The sequence below is a fragment of the Paramormyrops kingsleyae genome, chromosome 2 (genome assembly GCF_048594095.1).
Source record: "Paramormyrops kingsleyae isolate MSU_618 chromosome 2, PKINGS_0.4, whole genome shotgun sequence".
In the NCBI taxonomy this organism is placed as follows: Eukaryota; Metazoa; Chordata; class Actinopteri; order Osteoglossiformes; family Mormyridae; genus Paramormyrops; species Paramormyrops kingsleyae.
Genome location: NC_132798.1, coordinates 17,864,983 through 17,883,799, shown reverse-complemented (window position 1 = coordinate 17,883,799; position 18,817 = coordinate 17,864,983). Strand labels below are relative to the sequence as shown.

The window sequence follows — 18,817 nt, the reverse complement described above, 5'->3', positions numbered from 1 at the left end:
TTAGTGGCGCTGGTGTGCGGGTAGAGCGAGCGAGAAAGAGAGAGAGAGCGCGCGCGCGTGTGAGTGCGTGCGGAGCATCTGGGTATTTTTTAAATACCGTGTGGAGGAGCGCGACGCACGTTTTGTTCGCAGTTAACCGGCCGCGGTAGATGTAAGTTCCCCCGTCCTGTGGGAGAAGCGGAAACCGAGAGGAGTACGTTCTCTGGCAGCAGGTATTCAGTGTCTGCGAAGGAGGGAAAAAATATGTCTGCCTCAGCGGCAAAAGTGAGTAAAAAGGAGCTGAACTCGAACCATGACGGAGCGGACGAGAGCTCTGGTAAGGAATGGCGGCCTCCAGCGCGCCGCCATCTTCGCCTTTTCTTTCTCTTTCCGAGTTTCGTGTGTGCGTAGCGGCAAGCTTCTTGGGGATTGCTCGGGGATCTTAAAGCAGTTTGATTGGGTAGGCGGGCGACATGAGTCGCATCCCGGGCTCCGCCAGCATGCCGCGGTGGAGCAGGGAAGCGCGCACCGGCGGCAGAGGCCATGTTTCCTCGCGGTCGCTTCATTGTGTCCCGCCGCGGGTTTTACACAAGCAGCGCCGCGTCCTCCGACGCCTGGTGGGAGGGCGCCGTGGTATTGGGGTCCCTTTCCACGTCACCGGAGGTTGTTTATACCGGGCGGACGGCGGTCTTTGGCCGGAATGTGTCGCTGTTGAATGGAGCGGCGCGGCCTACTGCCGTTCATTGTTGTTGTGCAGCTCCGCCATGATGCTTGCCTTTCCGACTGAAAGGAGGCGGCGCTCCGCGCGTTTACCCCGGCCGCCGTTGCGTGTGCTGGCGCCGTCTGGACAGGTCACCCTGGACGAACAAAAATACCACTCTGGTGGACGGTGCCGGGTGTTAATAGTGCCGCTGGCCTAGGGGCGGGATCCGGCACGCGGCCGCGTCCGAACCACGAGGCCCTCGGCGGCAGAGGTTACCGCGATCGTGCCCACAAACTGGGTCGGTACGCAGGAACCGAGTTTTCCGTGACTTGAGGCGGTTATGGGCTTGCACGCCTGTATGTTTTTGCTCGTAGCTGCTTTTGTCTAACCTCGCTTCACCTGATCAGTCTATAAATTATATTTTAGCGGAGCCTGGATGGTCGCTCACTGTTTAGTGTTGGGTTTGCACGTTTCCTACATCTTTATCTTGTACTAATTGTTTAGTCTGGTAATATGCAAATGATTGATCCTTGAAATTGCTGGTTATATTACCTGCGTCTTACAATGTATATGGGATGTATAGGTTATTTAGAGCGTTTTATAAACTTAATATCCTATGCTTTTTGCAATTGTAGAAAAGGAACAGCAGGAAGCAATTGAACACATCGATGAAGTACAGAATGAGATTGACAGGTAAGCGCGTTTTCAGTACGTTTTACTGCCATCTTTCTCGTATGAGCGAAGAACGATATAATATTTTGCAGCACTGACCGTTTTGTGATCACTCGTGTTTGCAGATTGAATGAACAGGCCAGCGAGGAAATATTAAAAGTAGAACAGAAGTACAATAAACTACGCCAGCCGTTCTTCCAGAAGAGGTCAGAATTGATCGCCAAAATCCCAAACTTCTGGGTCACGACATTCGTCAACCATCCACAAGGTGAGATGCATGTTCTGTGCCCCCTCCTCAGGATGGGACAGGGTGTGTAAAGACCCTCCCCTGGAACTTTGTTTTGTTGGGCTTATATGCTGATATACTCTGTTTTTAGTTTCTGCTCTCCTTGGAGAAGAGGATGAAGAAGCACTCCATTACCTGACCAGGGTAGAAGTGACAGAGTTTGAAGACATAAAGTCAGGTTACAGAATAGATTTTGTAAGTGTATTTTCTTTTTTTGGTGCTGGTAGGTTGCCACAACTGAGAGTGATGTAAGAGATTTTTTTTTAAATAAGCACTTTGAATGAAACCCAAACACTGCAGATGGCGCCTAGAGCCTTAGTGTGACAGTGGCTGTGCTTGAGGATGTTTGGCTGTGATTTTAGTTTTGTGGCACCATGGTCCATCATGGCTTCACTCTGAGGGATGATCAGAAGTCCTGTGGACTATGCACAGTCTGGTTTTGTAGACTTGTGCAGGCTGCTTGCTCAATGGTGGTGGTGGGGGGGGGGCTGCTGCATTCTGACGTGTGGCTTTTTCTGTGTTTCTAGTACTTTGATGAAAATCCTTACTTTGAAAACAAAGTCCTTTCCAAAGAATTCCACCTGAATGAGAGTGGCGATCCATCCTCAAAGTCCACAGAAATCAAATGGAAAACAGGGAAGGTATGTACACATTCTTTCATTCTGATATCACCCTGCAGAGAGGGGCAGCTTGCACGACATAGTGTTTTTATGGGAAGGTGTTCACAGAGGTGGTTCGGCAGAAGCCCTTTGTAGGGTTGGTGGAAATTTAAAAATTGTGGTGAACAAACCTCATTATATACTGCATTAGAATATTTCTGAAGTCCTGTTTACTATTGAAATATTTGTACTTGCTTAAAACTAAATGGTGACTGTCTGGCTCAGGACCTCACAAAGCGTTCCAGTCAAACACAGAACAAAGCTGGCAGGAAGAGGCAACACGAAGACCCAGAGAGTTTCTTTACCTGGTTCACGGATCACTCCGATGCGGGGGCTGATGAGCTGGGGGAGGTCATCAAGGATGACATCTGGCCGAACCCTCTGCAGTACTACCTGGTTAGCATCAGTCACTAGTGGCATATTCACAGATCTTTGCTACATGTTGACATCTGTAAGATGTTGACTTCCTACAAATTTGTAGGATGTTGCCTTTTCTTAAGTATTTTCTTTCTGCAGGTCCCAGACATGGATGATGAAGAAGGAGAGGGGGAGGATGATGATGATGAAGAGGAAGGCTTAGAAGACATAGATGAGGAAGGGGATGAAGATGAAGGAGAGGAAGATGAAGAGGAGGATGATGGTGAGGAAGGAGAGGTATGTGGCAGTTTAGTCTTGTCTTTAAACTTTTGGAATCAAGTGTAGTTCAATTCTGGTGTGACCCACTGAACTCTAATGGCCTTTCATCTCTTTCAGGAGGATGATGGGGAAGATGACTAAAAAAAAATTCTGCCCACGTTTTTTTTCCCTGCCGTTTATTCACCGATTCTTGGGAGCAAGATGCTTTTTCTTTTCCTTCTTTCCCCCACCTCCCATTTCTTTTGTGGTCAGTCTCATTGCTCAGAAGTGTCTGTCCGTGCCATGTCTGATTCAGCTTTATTCCAGGACTGAACTTCATCAGAAAAATAGTGATGAAATTTACCATGGCACGCTTTTCCCTGTGTACTGTCTTCAACTCCCAGATGCATCTGGGAAAAAGTAAATATGAATAGAAATGCCACACCATCTGAGGTACACTAAAATTTCATATATAAACGTTTTCTTTAGGGTTGTGAGAACTGAACAAAGTCCAGGATGCGATGATGACCTGCTAGCTGTAGTTACTGCCCCTTTTATTTTGTTCAATGTGATATTTGCCCCCAGAGTTGATTTATTTTGTCTTTCCATCGTGGCTAAATGGACATAGTTCCAGCTTGTTCCCATCTCCTCTTGTAACAAAGTTTGGGGGGGGGGGGGGGCTTTGGGCAGTGGGGAGGGTTGGTTGAAGGCATTTGGGGTGGTTTTGGGTGGTGGGAGGGGGGGTGGTTTGACACATCAACAGTGGGGGTGGGTTGTGTTCAGTTTTCATTGTATTGTTTTACAGACACCCATTAAGTTTGAAATGCATTTTTAATAAAAAAAAACAAAAAAACTTGTAATTTTGATCCCTACTGCTTCATGGAGTACTTTAAAATGAAAATAACCCGTAGAACCTCTCGTGGAATCTACATCTAATTTTTCTTCCTTTTTCCACTGGAAAGAAAATTTTAAACGTAAAGTGTACAAGTTGCTTTGTTACAATAAAACTGAATGTGTACACGAAGGCTTTCTGTTTTTAACTCGTGAGCCGAAACGCGCCCGGCTGTCACGTGACTCGCCAGTAAGCGCCGGTAGTCCGGAGACGCAGCTTCATACACATTCCAGTTGTGCGTGATTCTCTCATTGTCATCGTTATACACGTTTAAGAAACGGAGATAAGGGAAAAAGGTCAGCTTAAATATTTATGCATCCAAAACTGTCCAAGTTTACAGACGGACCGTCTGGTAACGTGTGTTTAATGAAGTTACACAATTTGCCTTGAGGTCCATATAAAGCCGACGCTTCCGTAAGTCGTAAGTTGGGGTGATCAGAGGCGAGAGGGTCTAACTCCGGAATGACTTGGGTGTCACCAGAAGCGTCGCCGCGAAGTTCTCCTGCAACAGCCTGTCGATCACCAGCGCCACGAAAGTCTGCTTGGAGTCGTCAAACTGCTGCTCCGTCACCGTCTCCGGCCAGTCACTGGGCTGAAAAGCCCAACCTGCCACGTGATCCGGCCGTGCGGTAAGACTGACACTGTTCAAGCACATGTGCAAAGTGCCTAAACGAACAGCTGGGACTTTTAACGTAGTAACTTTTAACACACTATTTCAGCATAGTAACAATCTATTTGCATGTTGGCCCAAATGTCAGAGCGGGATTAGTATCTGCAAAAATAAACGAGTGATAAAACTGAAAAAAGTGTTAGCAGTTATGCTCACTTACCAAGGTGTGCGCTGCACTGCGGACACGTGGCCACAGTCCACGAGTATCCGGGATACCAGGTGAAACGCCCGTCCGCCGGCCAGTGCTTGTGTACGTCGGCCTTTCTGAAAGTCACCACCTCAAACTGAAAGCCCTGCGGATTTTCAAACAACTGTACAGGCACCCTCCTGTCTCCGATCATGGTAATATTTCGGTGTGACAGCGCCAGCCGACTGGCCACGAAGCTGGCGTCGGAATCAAGCGCCACCTCATGCCCACAGGAGCGACAGAGCAACAGGTCGTCCCTGCCGGGACCGTCGCAGGCTCGGTCGGATGGGAAGAGGCACAGCAGCCAAAGCAGAACACACAGCGCGTACATTTTTTTTTATTTTGCGGCAGCTGGGAGGATCCTGCGATCTTGTTTCACTTCTATAAATACCAGTGTGAGTGATCTGAAAATTGTACATTCATTTCCAGTCAGCTAAATGCCCAAAAGTAGGATGATCATCCGACTTCCGAGGAGATAATTCCAAGTTATTACAGATATTTGCTCTCCAAAGACACCGATGTAGCCCTTGAATATGCTGCTAAGGAACTGATCGACATATGCAAACTGCCTCCCTAGTCAGCAAACAGCCTCGATATAGCCTGATACCTTGTTGCGGGGCAGATATAGTAGCCAACGTTACGTTTTCCCGAATTGCATCGGCTGCGCCTTAACTTCGGCCGTGGGGCAGCTGGCACTCCTCACGGACACGTGAGCGCCGGCGCCGGAAAAACACCGACTGCGCTCCCGTCCCCTCAGCCCGTGAAGCTCGTAGTACTGCCCCCTAGCGACAGGAGGGGTAAGGGAATTTTGCTCGATCGCATCGCTTAAGATATTCCTCCATCCATTCAACTTACAATCTCGTATGCAGCACTGGAATCCTAGAGGCTATGACAGGCAATACAGGGCAAAAGGCAAGGGACACTCACCAAACCACATTTATTGTTATAAATATTGTAGCTTCCTAGGTGGTGTTCCACAAAGCAGGATTTCTTAGTTAGGTGGGTTAATTTAAGTCAGAAGTCTTCTAGCTTAAGTTATCCCCAGCTGAGAGGGTGAGGTATGGAAAGGGTCAGGATCACTTGTGACTCCACCCACCCTGCACATAAATTGATCTGGCTGCAGCACCCAGGCCCTCAGGATCACCTGCGACTCCACCTACTCCGCACATGAACTGCTGAGGTCAGGTTTGCTTCAAAAATACCTACTTTTGCAAACTAGTTCTAGTTCATTGATCCTATGACCACCAAATTTTGTGTGCATCACCTAGAGAAAGTTCTCATCCAAAGTTATTCAATTAAATTTGCTAGGGCAAACAATATGGCTGCTGTTATCCAATGAAATTTGATGGCAAAGCCACCAAACAGGAAGTGAGATCACATCTCAGCAATGCTTTGATGTATCAAAACCAAATTTGTTATATGAACTCTGGACCCTATTTTGAGGAAACCCAAAATTTTGTGGCATTTAACTACTAGGGCAAATGTTTCATCTAATATTTATTGATTTGTTAGTCTCAGTTGAAAAATGCTGCCTTATGCAAAGTGTGCTATGGCAGGACAAAGGTTGTGAAACACTGCTTTAGAAAAATGACCCCTAATGTCTGGTAATACTGCAAAAGGTCCCACGTGACTGACACATGGTGGTTTATCATGTCAACCCTACTGATGTGGCAACAATATTGGATTTAAGTTTTAATGTTTAAGTGTTTAAACGTTTTTCACAGGCCACAATTTTTGTCCAATCTTCACCAAATTTAGCACAAATGATCTTCAGGCCAAGCCTCACAAAAAGATTGATTTTTGATTTAAAACACTGTTCACCTATCACTGCCAGATGAAATCAGCAGCGAAGCCGCCAAACAGGAAGTGAGAGCATATCTCAGCAATGCTTGTGCAAAAAGTTTTGTGTCATTTGACTACTGGGGTGTGCTGCTATAATGAAAAACAAAACCACTTTTTTCCTAATCTCTTTTGATGTGTTGGCCTTATTAAAGTGGTGGTCATGTTTATGTGACTTACATTTTGGATTTAATCAAAAACCTTAAAGTTTTTAATATACACAAACCTTGTCCAATCTTCACCAAGTTTTGCACAGATTATCTTCAGACAAAGTGTCATTAAAGTTTGTTTTTCAAAATCATTTGTCTGTTACAGCCTATCAAATTTCGCTATGAAGCCACCAAACAGGAAGTGAGCTCATATTTTGGTCAGTCTTTGGTCCATTGACATGGAATTTGCTGTGAGTGCATACAGGCATACCTTTGACAAAATATGTTTCTATGGCAACTATGCCCTGATAAGTCTGCTTGGCTCCCTCATTGAATCTGTGAGTGGTACTAAACATGCAGAATGCAGGATAATGAAAGACATATTTTTAATCCTAAATAATGATCACTACATTTCAAGGAAAGATAATAGAACTAAAATTTATTATTAAACATTTATCATTAAAAGGATATGTTGACAGTATTTCCAATATTCAGTGGGGAAAATAAGTATTGAACGCGTCAACATTTTTCTCAGTAAATATATTTCTAAAGGATCTATTGACATGAAATTTACACCAGATGTCGGTAACAACCCAAGTAATCCATACATACAAAGAAATCAAAACAAATAAGTACATAGATTAAATTATGTGAAATAAAGTGAAATGACACAGGGAATAAGTATTGAAAACGCTTACTGAAATTTATTTAATACTTAGTAGAAAAGCCTTTGTTGGTAATGACAGCTTTAAGATGCCTCCTGTATAGAGAAACTAGTTGCATGCATTGCTCAGGTGTGATTTTGGCCTATTCTTCCACACAAACTATCTTCAAATCTTGATGTTTATAGGGCTTCCTCTCCTGTGAATCATCACTTAAATGCAGGGTTGCGAAAATGAGTACACCCTTGATTAAATTCTGCAAATGTATAATATTCTATGATAGTAGTTTGTTCACCATTACTTAATACTACACTGATCCTCCTTGGCCTTGACTGTACCAGGTAGCAAAATGCCGTTACACCTTCCGTACCCTTGCAGGGTGATCCTGAGTGTCTTGATGCCTGAAGTCGTTGTGAAATTTATTTTCATTTTCAACATTTACCACAGGTGCCCTGGTGTCAGGTGACATAGGATAATGTTTGTGGTCATTATCATGTTGAAAATGTTTCCAGTGACCCAGAGTGTGGAGAGAAGATCTTTCTGCATCTTGCAGTACATCTGTGAGACTATCAGAGAAGATCAGTTCTCTCACAATATCACGACTCACATGTGCCCATATATAAACTCTGCCACTGCCGCGATTTAACTATGAACCATGTACACCTCCCCTTTTTGATGCCATTACATAGAAGATTGATATTTGGTCTCATCTGACCAGGGGGAAGATCTCAAAAGTCTTCACTGTCGCTGTGGCTCTTGGTCAAGGCTAGTGGTGTTTTCTTATATTTTGGGTTTAGCCATGGTTCTCCTGCATGGTCCATAACCATGGATTCCACTTCTGCGCAGGATTCACCTTCCTGTATGAGATGTGACAATCACTCCAGTTTGTCCTTCCACACATTATCCCAGTGCTGAGGCACTTGCTTTTTGGAAAAAAAAAAAACAGTGTCAGCTTACAATGCTGGCCTGAATGTTTCTGGATGTTTGTCACATGTCCACACGTTTTGAATTTTTTAAATCGCTTTTGCTACTGTGTTTTGGATTATTGCCAACGACATGCTAATCTTCTTGTATTATTGTCTTTCTTGTATCCTTTTTGTCTCCAGGCAATTCTCTCCCATGTGGTGCCATTGTCAAAACTAAGCCTGGGAGTGATTAAATAGGTTAAGTACTCTTAACGGAGGGTGGACTGATTATACCAGTTCAAGTTTCATCAGACACGTCTAATGACCAATTACTCTCAAATAGCCACAGATGACAAATTTTTAAATTGTGATTTTTTTTGGTGGGTATATTCATTTTGGCAACGTGGTTTTTATCATATTGCCAGAAAAAGATATATTTTTCATTTTGGTTTTGATGTACTGATGAAAATATGAATATGAAATATATTTGAACCCTAACATTTGAACCCTAACATAAAAAGTGTAATGTAAAAAGAGATTTAGTTTTCATAATGGGTATGCTCATATGTATGCTGTATACTGTGTATATATTACACACACACACACACACACACAGACACACACTTGCCAAAATTTTCCATTTTCCGTTTACACCTTTTTTACACTGCACTGAGAATTTCTGTTTGTTGATATGTAGAGCTGTTTTGCCATTGTGTGCATGATGAGATGCCTTATTCACATTATTGTGCTGATATTGTTTGTATTATAATACGTTAATTATTTTGACGGTTTGAAAGAGCAGGTCTTCAGGCTTTAACATTCCTCAGATGTTCAGCAGTTGAGATCTGAATATGAGCGCAAAGGTACGTGTTACCAAACTAACTTTCAAATCGACACTCTGTGTGGAGGTCAGCTTCCACTTTGGCCCAGACTGACCTGCTCATGGTGAGTCACAGCAAGGTTACGATCTTCATCCTTGTGCTGTATAGGATGAGAATGTATCCTTTCCACAACCCAGCCTGTATGTGCATAATACATTTGTTACTTCTGGAGGTACAAGATGTTAAATATAGCCTGCCGTATGTGTCCCTACGGGGCTTTGTGTACAGAAACATAAAAGAGTTTTTTTTTTTTAACATTATCTGTCATATTTTAAAATGTCCAGATGGGGAAAGGAAGGAACAGCCTTTGTTTCATTGTAAGAGATTTGGTAGAATATCAGAATATAGGTTTGCAGGAAGGTGGGGCACTGGAGAGACACATGGGTGGGGCCTGTTCCACAGTCTGGAGCTGAGAGCCCAGGGGGGATCTAATCAGGCCCTGGCACAGATGGCACAGTCAGATCCTGGCACCGTGGCAAATGCTGGGGAGATGAGGGACATACACTCAGGCCTGAACAAAAGCAGCTTTAGCAAATAAAGCCTGGCATTGCGTCTTCAGGCGAAGGGACTGGATGTGAGCTTGGCAAGAACTGCTCTCAGTAAAAATAATAAAATTCAATAAACCACACAAAGAACTTTTCTCAGCTAGAACCAGTAGCGTTTTATTAAGCAGACTGCAGTCACAATGTTGTTATTTTGCCTTGTTTCTAAGCGCCTAAAATCAAGCAAAAGCACATTTAAAACCACTAACACGCCACGATAAAATGCGGACCGATTCACAACGGCGTTGTAGAGCAGCACGAAGACTGCGGGTCAGTCTACTGAACCCGGAGACTGGAAACAGAGGTGTTCTGTACTTGTGTAATCTTGATCATGCAGTTTGGCTGTGGAGGGGGGGCAAAACGCATTCCGATTTGTCACTGACAGGTGGGGGGGGGTTGGGCAGGGACTAATTGACGAAGAGTGAGCGGGTGAACTCCACAAAATCGAAGGCGGAGGGCAGCTCGCGGCCCTTGCTGTCCATGTACGGCTTCATGTGCGAGATGCAGTAGTCTGCCTGTTCCTTGGTCAGGTTCTGTGAGGACACGGGCACAAAAGGCAAGACGTGTCAATGACTAACCCCCCCCAGACCAGTGAGGTGAGGAGCCATAATTTCACTTTTAGGCAGGTCAACAAATTCATGTTGATTGTACTCCATTAAAACACACCTCACAAATAACAGCTAGCTAATTTCTCATTAATGAAAAATATGCAGAGGACCTACAGCAGAAGCCAGCTGTCATGTGAGAGAGCCAGCGAGGAGGGTGTGATCTGGGACGCAGCGTACCTGGTACAGTTCCTCCTTGGTCACGTAGGGCTTGTTCTCAGCACTAAGGGCCCGGAAGGCACTCTCGATCTCCTCGCTGGACTTGACGTTCTCCGTCTCCCGGCTGATCATAAAGGCCATGTACTCTTGCAGGGACACGTGACCATCCCTGGGGGGAGCAGAGAAAGGATAGAGCAAGGGAAGGAAAAAAAGAGGGGAGAAGATGTGAGGAGGTGTGATAAAGGTATATAACAGGAGAGTTTGTGCTTTCTGTAGTGAAAAAGATGCTAATATTACATATATATACACACATTAGCTTATATTTTATTACAGTAAAAGTAAAAGATAAGGTAATTATTAGGATAACAGGAAAATCGCATGCTTTAAGATTCGGATTCTAAAGGTCAGCAAGTTAAAACACATTAAATGTTGGACACGGGGGGCTTCATACCTGTTGGGGTCGACAGTATCCAGGATGGCCTCGAACTCCGGGTCGGGTTCCCCCTCCTCCACCATGGGCAGGTCGTAGCCCAGGGAACGCAGGCAGGACTTGAACTCCTGGTGGTTGAGACGGCCCGACTTGTCCTTGTCGAAATGCCTGCGGATAGGAAAGCGCAGAAGGAGTGGGAGGGGCTTGGTTATCCAGCCGCCGGGGAGTGAGGCGGAGCGCGAGTGGCCGAGCGTGCTGATCACCAGCGTGTGTCACTCACTTGAACATCATGCTGAATTCCTTCAGGGCCTCCTCTGTCACACCTGTGGTGTTCCTGCAGGATGAAAGCGTGTATTACAAGGTGCATCCCGGCATCCTCAACATCACAAATGTGACGTTTTCCTGGTAACACTTTACTAGACGGGGCACAAATACTTGGTAATAACTCATGAACAACTCATGAAAAAAATATAGTTGCTACTTGATAAAAGATGTGTAATGATTCATTAATGATGAATTAACATGACAAAAGTGTGTTATTCATTACTTCTTCCTTAAGTAATTCACAAAGATTTACAGAATTAACATATATAGTAAAGTAACTGCCTGAGATTCATTAATGATGAACAAACATGAGAACAGTATGTAACTAATGTTTAATTTGTGGTTAATTAATACATAAGTAATAGCATAATACTACAGTACATAATTTGTGCCCTATCAAGTAGTGTTACCGTTTTTCGGAATGATCTGCATTTAAACTTGTGAGGTTGCACCATATGCATGCATAAACATGCATGAGCACATTTTCTGCATGGTCCCGGCCGCCACACCTGGCCTGGATCTGCTGCTCCAGGTTGTGCTGCATCCTCATACCCAGCTGGTCCAGCTGGTCCCACTGCTGCGCCAACCCCACCGTGCTGTGCTCTGTGTACTTGTTATCCAGGATCAGGGCCTCCTCCATGGCCGCCCCCAGGTCCTCAATCTTCTTGAGCTGGCTGCGCATAGCCCGGATCTCCTGGTGCTTGCGCTGTGGGCAGAGAGGTTATGGAACCTGTCAATCCCAATGGGCATTGATGTTTAGCAATGCTAGCCTGAACTCATTTTTAGCATCTTTACTAAAACTAACAGCAGAAACTTTGAGAGAAGCATTTTTAGGAGCATGTGACGCCTGTGTCTCAGTATGTCTCACCTTAGTTGCTTCCAGCTGGGATTCCAGGGTCCCCGATTCCTCCACCATGCAGGACCTGAACACAACAGCAGCAGTGAGATGCTGTGATTGGCGGGGCTCACAACGGCCAGCCCTCTGACATCAGTGACCACACCCACTCCAAAGCAAGGCCATAGTGATGCCACCCCACTACTAGCTGAGTAACAGTTTAGTATCCAAGGTGCCGTTAAATGGAGAGGTTGTGGTAGCGATGTACACCCAGGTGGTCAGTGTGATTCAAAAGGCACTCAAGTCCCACAAAAACCAAAAAGAACTTTGGATTTTCGGAAGCCAAGTGCAGATTAGTCAAACCGATACTGAACTAAGTTTCTACATATACCAGTGTATCCATATTAGTAGGCTAATGCTGAAGGGAAACTGTTCTCCTACAATGTATGTAAAAAATGAAACATGAAAGAACCCAAGATGCTTAAGTTAACTGATTTCTAATTTGATTTTCCTTCAATTTTTAAAAAAATGGTCGCCCAGTTTGCCACAAAAATGCTTGAGACTTACCTATATCATGGAGGTGTAATTATGTAATTAAGAAAATAATGAAGTATTGCCAGATTGCATTTGGCCTCCCTTGACTCTGTGCTTCTCATTGCATGCTAAAGAAGCCAACTCATACCATGGTACATGAAGACCATGCAAGGTTAGGGCCTCTGCAGCCAGGGGTAGAAACTGTATAGTGGAGCGATAAAACCCTATCAAGCAGTGTTTGTCCTGTTTCATGCATTTAGGCCCAGTCATAGGTTTGTTAACCTTGGAATTTGCTAACTTTTGGGTTTTGAAGTTGTTTTTTGCATCTGGTGCAGTTTCAACCCCTGATTTGGTGCATCATAATTTAATTTTAAAATTCTCACACATCATAAACCCTTCTGAGTATGGATGTACACAGGCAGCTTTTTAAATAATAAGCAGGTAAGTCCTGGTTTTAAGAAGCTGCAGTGCAGAGACTGTTAGTAGAGGGGGAACTGCGCGCACGCACACACACACACAGAGCCTAAACAAGGGCATGTGAGAAACCCAAAATGCAGATGGGATAAGGTGGGGCAAGGCATGGCAGTGAAGTGGGAGAAGGTGGTTAGAAGGCAAACGGAACCAGAAAAAGGAGAAAAAAACCTTCCAGAAAGATCATCATCGACTTCGTACTGATAGACATGGATAACCCGCCGATAGGCTATGCTATTTAGAGGAAGGGAAGGGTTGGAATGCATGAGTACCAATGGAAAAAGAGAAGACACACAAAAAAAAAACAATCTGAAGAGACACACAGGAAGCAAAACTGTTAAACCCATCAAGGTAAGTGTTATGAAGAAAAGGACGAAATGGCTCCCTCTGCTGGGTGGAGGGGGGATTGGTCTAACCAAATTAGCAAAAATTGGATCAGTTAAAATCTTCATAGCTACCCAACTATACTGACAATGACTGTCGTAATAATAATGATGACTCATTTGCTTTCCAAAGCACTTACAGCTCACTCAGGCAATAGATAAAAAAATTAATGGCGATAAATAATTATGGCAATTCCTCAACCTCGGCCCTTTGCTTGACAACGGGACAAAAACTGTTTTTACAAATCATGGTATATCTTCCCCCTTCAGCTTTAAAACAATGTCACCACACATGCAAATGACAAAGAAACAGCAAAAAAAAAAGAGAAAAGATATTAACCCATCCAGAAGATATGTCCTGTTTAGAAAAGCGATCCAAGCCCCGGGCAGCAGGTAAAGAGGCGGAACGGGAGAAGAGGGGAGGAGGAGAGAAGAAAAATAACAGTTAAATCAGGTCCAGGTCAGAGTGTCAGCACTGCAAATGATACACCCTCCCCCACCCCCGTCTCCTCACAGCAAAACACACTTTCAAATACTGTATTTCTTCATCTCCATCGTCATGACCTCCACGGCGCCCCCTACCTGGTCTCCTGCAGCCACTGGTGGAAGGCGTTGGCGTGTTGCGCAAACTCCTGCCGCAGTTTGTCATTCTCCTCCTGGCGCCGCTGCTCCTTCTGCAGCTCCAGCTCCCGCTCCTGAAGAGGGCGACAAAGTCAAACATGAGCACAAACGGAAACAGGCTTAAAAAGAAGCCAACCAATAACGGTACCGGGGGGTGCACCTTAGGACCTGACAGCTCACCTTGATGATCTTCTGCAGGTTCCTCCAGGTTTCTTCCAGAGCCTCCATGGTGAACCAGGTATAGGGGTTGGACATCACCTGGTAGCTCTTGATCTGCCGGTCCAGCTCAGCCAGCTGGCTGAAGTCAGCCTCGGCGGAGCTGAGCGAGGAGCGGAAGGCCTCATGGGCATCACGGAGAGCCCGGATCTCCTCCAGGGAGTTACAGCGAACTGGGTCAGTCAGGTCCTCCTCTGCATTCTCGAACCAGCTGTTGAAGGCTGAGGCTTTCTTAGCAAAGGTCAAGAAAAGGTCCTCAACCTAGAAAGGAGAAGGATTGGAATGGAAATAAGATCCACAAGGGTTCCAGTGGCCCAGGTTACGGCATGGCTCATTCTGGTGTGACATGGGAACCCACCTTCCTGAAGTGCTTCTGGGCCTCCAACAGCTTCTTCTTGCGGTCGGCCGAGTTGGCGAGCAGCTGGTTCCAGCGCTTCATGAGGGCTGCATGACGGGCCTCGATGGCGCGTGACTGCACATGCTTGGCCGCCAACAGCTGGTCCTTGAGTGCCGTGATGTTGGTGATGCCCTCCTGCTGGAAGGCCTGCAGCCCGGCGTCGAACGTTTCCTGCGTGGCGGGGGCCAGACCGCGTTTATGTTATAGCTATTCCATCAGTAGCAAATTTGCAGAAGTCATTTAGTATAAAATACAGACACCCTACGGTCCCCGGTACCTGCTTAGTTAGCAGCGTCTGGACGGAAGAGAGGTCTCTGCCGTAATCGTCGGTCTTCAGGCTGTTCTCTTTCTCGCCTGGGAAGATATAGAGCGTCAGTGTTTCATTTTCTTCTCTACGCTTGGAGATGTTTCACCAGTCACGGCCTGTTTGCCTGCCACCACGCACCGATCCAAGACTCCACCACGTCGGCCTTCCAGTTGAACTGCAGGAAGGCAGAGTTCTCATCCAGCTTGGTTTTCCTCTGGGCGGCCGCCCTCTCCAGCTCGGACACTTTACCACGCAGGGCCTTCATCTTGGCACTGATGTTGTCCACATGGTGGTTGTTCTATCAGGGAATGGTGGTGTTTCATGTAATGTGTAAACCATGCTTTTCATCCTCAGAGTGACACTGCGCAGACAGGGCACCTACCTTGCTGATGAGCTCATCTCCGTTGGAGCACACGTCGCTCACCCTGTCCCTGTGCACGGTGAAGTCCGTTTCAAATGCCTCATGTTTCTTCAGCAAGCCCTATGAAAGACAGTGGCATAGACGTGCTGTCAATCAGTTCAGAAACCAGGAATCCTACCAAGAAGAAGAGGCCCAGGGAAAGCCGACACTGCCCACCTGCACAGCGGCCAAAGTGTCCCCATAATCTTCACTTCCCACCAAGTTCAGCTTCTCATTGATCCAGGCCTCTTCCTCCTCCACGTTGGCCACAAACTGCTGATACTCCAACGACTCCTCTAACCTCTGTCCTCTGGTGTATGGAGGTGGACATTACGAGGTTAGATCACATGGGAGGGGTCATCCTTGAGCCTGAGGTTCTTCTGATCGATCGGGCGGCGTCTGGTTGACTCACCGAGCAGCTGCCAGGTCCTTCAGCTCCTTCCAGTGCTCCACAAACTGAGCCAGCCTCTGCTGTATCTCCTCCTGGCCAATGGTGTTGTCGTCCGAAAGCTTCTTACCAGTGTCAAGCACAGACTGGAGCAGAGGGAAAAGGCAGAAGATGCATGTTGCCATGGAATCTGCTGTGTAGAACTTGGAAGTATTACCCAAAATGCCCTGCACTCCTAGTCCGTACCTGTATGGCTGGCTCGTGGGCACCCAGCTCTGCCTCAAGCCTCTTGTGTTTCTTCCTCAGGTTCTGCACACCTGTCAGATCACGGCCATAGTCTTCAGAGCTTACCAGTAGCTTCTTCTCCCTGGGAGGCCAAGCAGGGATGAGAAGTATTAGTCTCATGCCCTTCTTGGGTCTTTAAGATATGCAGTCCTTGCCCTCATAAGCCCCATTCTCTACAGATCCGGTCCTCAACCTACTTGATCCAGGATTCCTCATCGTCCAGGTCCCTGAAGAACTGGTGCAGCCGATGCGACTCATTGAGCTTGGCACGGCGGCCAGCAGCCATGCTCTTGATCTTGCCGAAGCGTCCGTTGACCGCGTCACGCTTGTCCTTCACCTGGGAGGTGTCAAATGCGTTGCTGGCCATCAGGCTGTCAGCCTGACCATTCAGGTCCTTCAGGCGGTCCTGTGGAGGCACGGGAGGTTGTGGGGAGGGTCATATATCATGTGATTAAAAATTGGCTGACTTTGTGGGCCACAGAGAACAGAATAAGTCACAAGAATCGCAAACCTCGTGGGCAGAGATGTCAGCCTCCAGAAGCTGGTGTTTTTTCAGCAGGTTGTTGACAGAGGCCAAGTCCTTCCCATAATCCTCAGAGGCAAGCAGAGCCTCCACCTGGAAAGGATAGTGAGGTCAGAGTCCCACTTCGTTAAACCCTCTATGACTGAGGGCAAATGAGAGGTCACCTCAAGGGGACAATGGGTGACAAAGGGTCCTTCTCATGGTTACCTCAGAGAGCCAGAAGTCAAAGTCCTTGATGCCTGTGTTGAAGTTCTGCTGCTTGTTGGCCTCCTTCAGCTTCTGGCTCTTCTCTGCAGACTTATTCACCAGGAACTGCCACTGGTCATCCAGGGCACTGAGCCGCACCTGAGGGGACATGAGGGACAGGGTGTCAGAACGTATTTTACTCAATGATCTATTCTGCTCTACTTTGCAGTGATTCTGTAGACAGTACCTTATACAGGATTGCTAAGTGCTTTACCATTACACCTCACACGTTATCCTTTGCAGCAGTGCTCCCAAATATGGTCCTTAGGGACCCCCGTGTTTTTGCTCCCTCCCAGACAATCTACATTTTTGCTCCCTCCTAGCTCTCTGAGGACCGGGCTGGGAAACACTGCTTTACAGCATCATCATCATCACATCCACACTACGCCATCCGCCATTACCTTGACAGCGTCCTCGCTCCCTGCACAGGCCCCCCTCTGGATGAGTGAGTTGCCCATGTCAATCACCCCACGGATGCGGTCAGCGTTGGCGTGCAGCTCCGCCTCAAAGGCCTGGTGCTTCTGGTGTTTGCTCTGCACAAGAGAGACTGTTCAGAACATCGTGTAGGCGACTGGATGCATCAACCTAGACCGAGCATCTGGGTGTGTCGAGGATCACAGGCGCGTGCGTTTTGAGCTTATGAGTTTGCGTGCGAGTGTGTAGTGTGGAGGCTCAACGCCGTTCGTCTTGCTGGTTTTGTTATTGTACTGACCACAGGTCAGTGTGAGTATGACTGGAAAGTCAGCAGGACAGTAAGACATCAGACTGGGGACTTATGCAGGGATATATGCAGGACAGAATCAGGATGATCACAACAGTCACAAATGGAGGCAATAAAAAAAAAAACATCACCAAGATGCAGAGATCAGGAAAAAAAATCACCACACAAAAAAGACGTGACAAAATCCCCCCAATCTAGCCCTAACTCCGCCGAGGAAATTGAGAAGACAGGGGCTCTGGCTCTGTGGTGGAGTGGATGTGGCTTTAATCACACGCAGAGCAACCAAAGCCGATATGAAGGAGAGCTGAGCGCAGAAATGACCAAGAAGGGGGAAGACAACACCGATAAACCAATAAACAAAGTCATTTTAACAGACTACCCCTGGATAATATTAGTAAACAAACATGAAAAAGCACCAGAGAAAATGAACCACAGGTCTACGATGTGAACGAAAGTCTCAAATAAAAGCATCAAGATGTTTCAACAAAACAAACACAAAGCTACACCAAGCTATGTAAACAAACTTGTTACTGCAAACGGAAAAATAACGCAACTGAGTCTGGGTGACTTTGCAAAGTAAAAGTAATCCACCGATGAAGGACAAGACAGACGCCACCACTTGTGTAAGTACCAGTGAACAGAGGAGACACACATAGGGGTAAATCTGTCTTTCTACAGACAGGGCGGCGACACAGAGGCAGCATGGAGCCCTACACATGTTAGTCAGCGTTGAAATTCTACACTTACCAGCAGTTTGGACAGCTAGAGAGAGACAGTGGAAATAAAACCAGATTTAGTCTGAATTCCATAAAAACAGGCCCTGGAAAGTGTCACAATGCACTGATTAATTATAGAAAAAATGTTAAAAAAAAGAAAGGAAAAACAAGACTACTTAAAAGGAAAAAGGCTACATTGACTTTCAAAAGCTAGTGGAAGCAAATATTAAAATTCAGTACATTTCTCTGTAGTCCTTGACAGATCAGTTTACGGTTGAATAAAAGTGAGGGGGGGCTGGAGTCTGTGAGAATGAGGCGTGGGGTAATTCAGCTGTACCTGGATGTTGGTGGGATCCTTGTAGGACTCGTCGGTGGCGGTCTGCAGCTTCTCGCTGATCCAGGCCTCGATCTCATCCACGTCGCGGCTGAACTGCTGCAGGGTCTGCGACTCGCCCAGCTTGGAGCGCTTTTCAATCATCTTGGCCTTCAGCCGGCGCCACCTGCAGGACGGAAGGCTCAGTGCGGTTAGTATGACGCAACAGCTTGGACTAATGTCTAAACGCTAGTTTACAGTTACAGCTGAAGTTAAGTAACTAGTAGGCATCTCCCACTACT

The 18,817-nt window shown here is 46.2% G+C and overlaps 3 protein-coding genes and 1 long non-coding RNA gene across 13 annotated transcripts in view; 2 read left to right on the top strand and 2 right to left on the bottom strand.

Moving 5' to 3' along the window:
• Positions 1-16: 16 nt before the first annotated feature.
• Positions 17-3,938, top strand: seta (SET nuclear proto-oncogene a). The gene is made up of 8 exons (XM_023840814.2): positions 17-316; positions 1,318-1,375; positions 1,480-1,622; positions 1,732-1,835; positions 2,168-2,281; positions 2,525-2,695; positions 2,816-2,953; positions 3,053-3,938. The coding sequence occupies exons 1-8, from the start codon at positions 244-246 to the stop codon at positions 3,074-3,076; spliced, it is 825 nt and encodes a 274-aa protein (XP_023696582.1). The 5' UTR covers positions 17-243; the 3' UTR covers positions 3,077-3,938.
• A 197-nt stretch (positions 3,939-4,135) lies between these two features.
• On the bottom strand, positions 4,136-5,382 carry LOC140582783 (protein cereblon). 2 transcript variants are annotated; one of them, XM_072707109.1, is made up of 2 exons: positions 4,637-5,382; positions 4,136-4,412 (listed from the first exon to the last, which is right to left on the bottom strand). In XM_072707109.1, the coding sequence occupies exons 1-2, from the start codon at positions 4,992-4,994 to the stop codon at positions 4,258-4,260; spliced, it is 513 nt and encodes a 170-aa protein (XP_072563210.1). In that variant the 5' UTR covers positions 4,995-5,382; the 3' UTR covers positions 4,136-4,257. The 2 variants fall into 2 exon arrangements, 1 of the variants encoding a protein (XP_072563210.1); XR_011985559.1 differs by having other exon boundaries at positions 4,279-4,447; positions 4,637-4,774.
• A 13-nt stretch (positions 5,383-5,395) lies between these two features.
• Positions 5,396-9,864, top strand: LOC140582784 (uncharacterized). The gene is made up of 2 exons (XR_011985560.1): positions 5,396-5,460; positions 8,032-9,864. It is a non-coding gene; the product is annotated as an uncharacterized lncRNA (long non-coding RNA).
• The window catches only part of LOC111858699 (spectrin alpha chain, non-erythrocytic 1), a 31,321-nt gene continuing 22,239 nt past the window's right edge, over positions 9,736-18,817 (bottom strand). For 3 of the 9 annotated variants that reach the window (XM_023840667.2, XM_023840669.2, XM_023840670.2), the window contains 23 exons: positions 18,540-18,702; positions 18,234-18,248; positions 17,167-17,298; positions 16,727-16,864; positions 16,508-16,612; positions 16,194-16,402; positions 15,958-16,078; positions 15,736-15,857; positions 15,501-15,633; positions 15,306-15,404; positions 15,062-15,221; positions 14,894-14,970; positions 14,578-14,787; positions 14,184-14,480; positions 13,965-14,077; positions 13,723-13,740; positions 13,171-13,233; positions 12,028-12,082; positions 11,669-11,865; positions 11,116-11,169; positions 10,857-11,003; positions 10,427-10,574; positions 9,736-10,174 (listed from right to left, as the gene is read on the bottom strand). In XM_023840667.2, the coding sequence (XP_023696435.2) occupies positions 10,049-10,174; positions 10,427-10,574; positions 10,857-11,003; positions 11,116-11,169; positions 11,669-11,865; positions 12,028-12,082; positions 13,171-13,233; positions 13,723-13,740; positions 13,965-14,077; positions 14,184-14,480; positions 14,578-14,787; positions 14,894-14,970; positions 15,062-15,221; positions 15,306-15,404; positions 15,501-15,633; positions 15,736-15,857; positions 15,958-16,078; positions 16,194-16,402; positions 16,508-16,612; positions 16,727-16,864; positions 17,167-17,298; positions 18,234-18,248; positions 18,540-18,702 (2,902 nt within the window). In that variant the 3' untranslated portion in view covers positions 9,736-10,048. The remainder of the gene's footprint in view (positions 10,175-10,426; positions 10,575-10,856; positions 11,004-11,115; positions 11,170-11,668; positions 11,866-12,027; positions 12,083-13,170; positions 13,234-13,722; positions 13,741-13,964; positions 14,078-14,183; positions 14,481-14,577; positions 14,788-14,893; positions 14,971-15,061; positions 15,222-15,305; positions 15,405-15,500; positions 15,634-15,735; positions 15,858-15,957; positions 16,079-16,193; positions 16,403-16,507; positions 16,613-16,726; positions 16,865-17,166; positions 17,299-18,233; positions 18,249-18,539; positions 18,703-18,817) is intronic. The other 6 variants (XM_023840672.2, XM_023840675.2, XM_023840673.2 and 3 more) reach the window with 4 other exon arrangements.

Excerpts from the sequence above, each read along its gene's own strand:
- seta (XM_023840814.2), top strand. The coding sequence starts at position 244 with ATGTCTGCCTCAGCGGCAAAAGTGAGTAAAAAGGAGCTGAACTCGAAC. Across the intron at positions 317-1,317 it reads CGGAGCGGACGAGAGCTCTG|AAAAGGAACAGCAGGAAGCA; the intron begins GTAAGGAATGGC and ends TTGCAATTGTAG. Across the intron at positions 1,836-2,167 it reads CAGGTTACAGAATAGATTTT|TACTTTGATGAAAATCCTTA; the intron begins GTAAGTGTATTT and ends CTGTGTTTCTAG.
- LOC140582783 (XM_072707109.1), bottom strand. The coding sequence starts at position 4,994 with ATGTACGCGCTGTGTGTTCTGCTTTGGCTGCTGTGCCTCTTCCCATCC. Across the intron at positions 4,413-4,636 it reads GCAGTGCAGCGCACACCTTG|GTTGGGCTTTTCAGCCCAGT; the intron begins GTAAGTGAGCAT and ends ATCACGTGGCAG.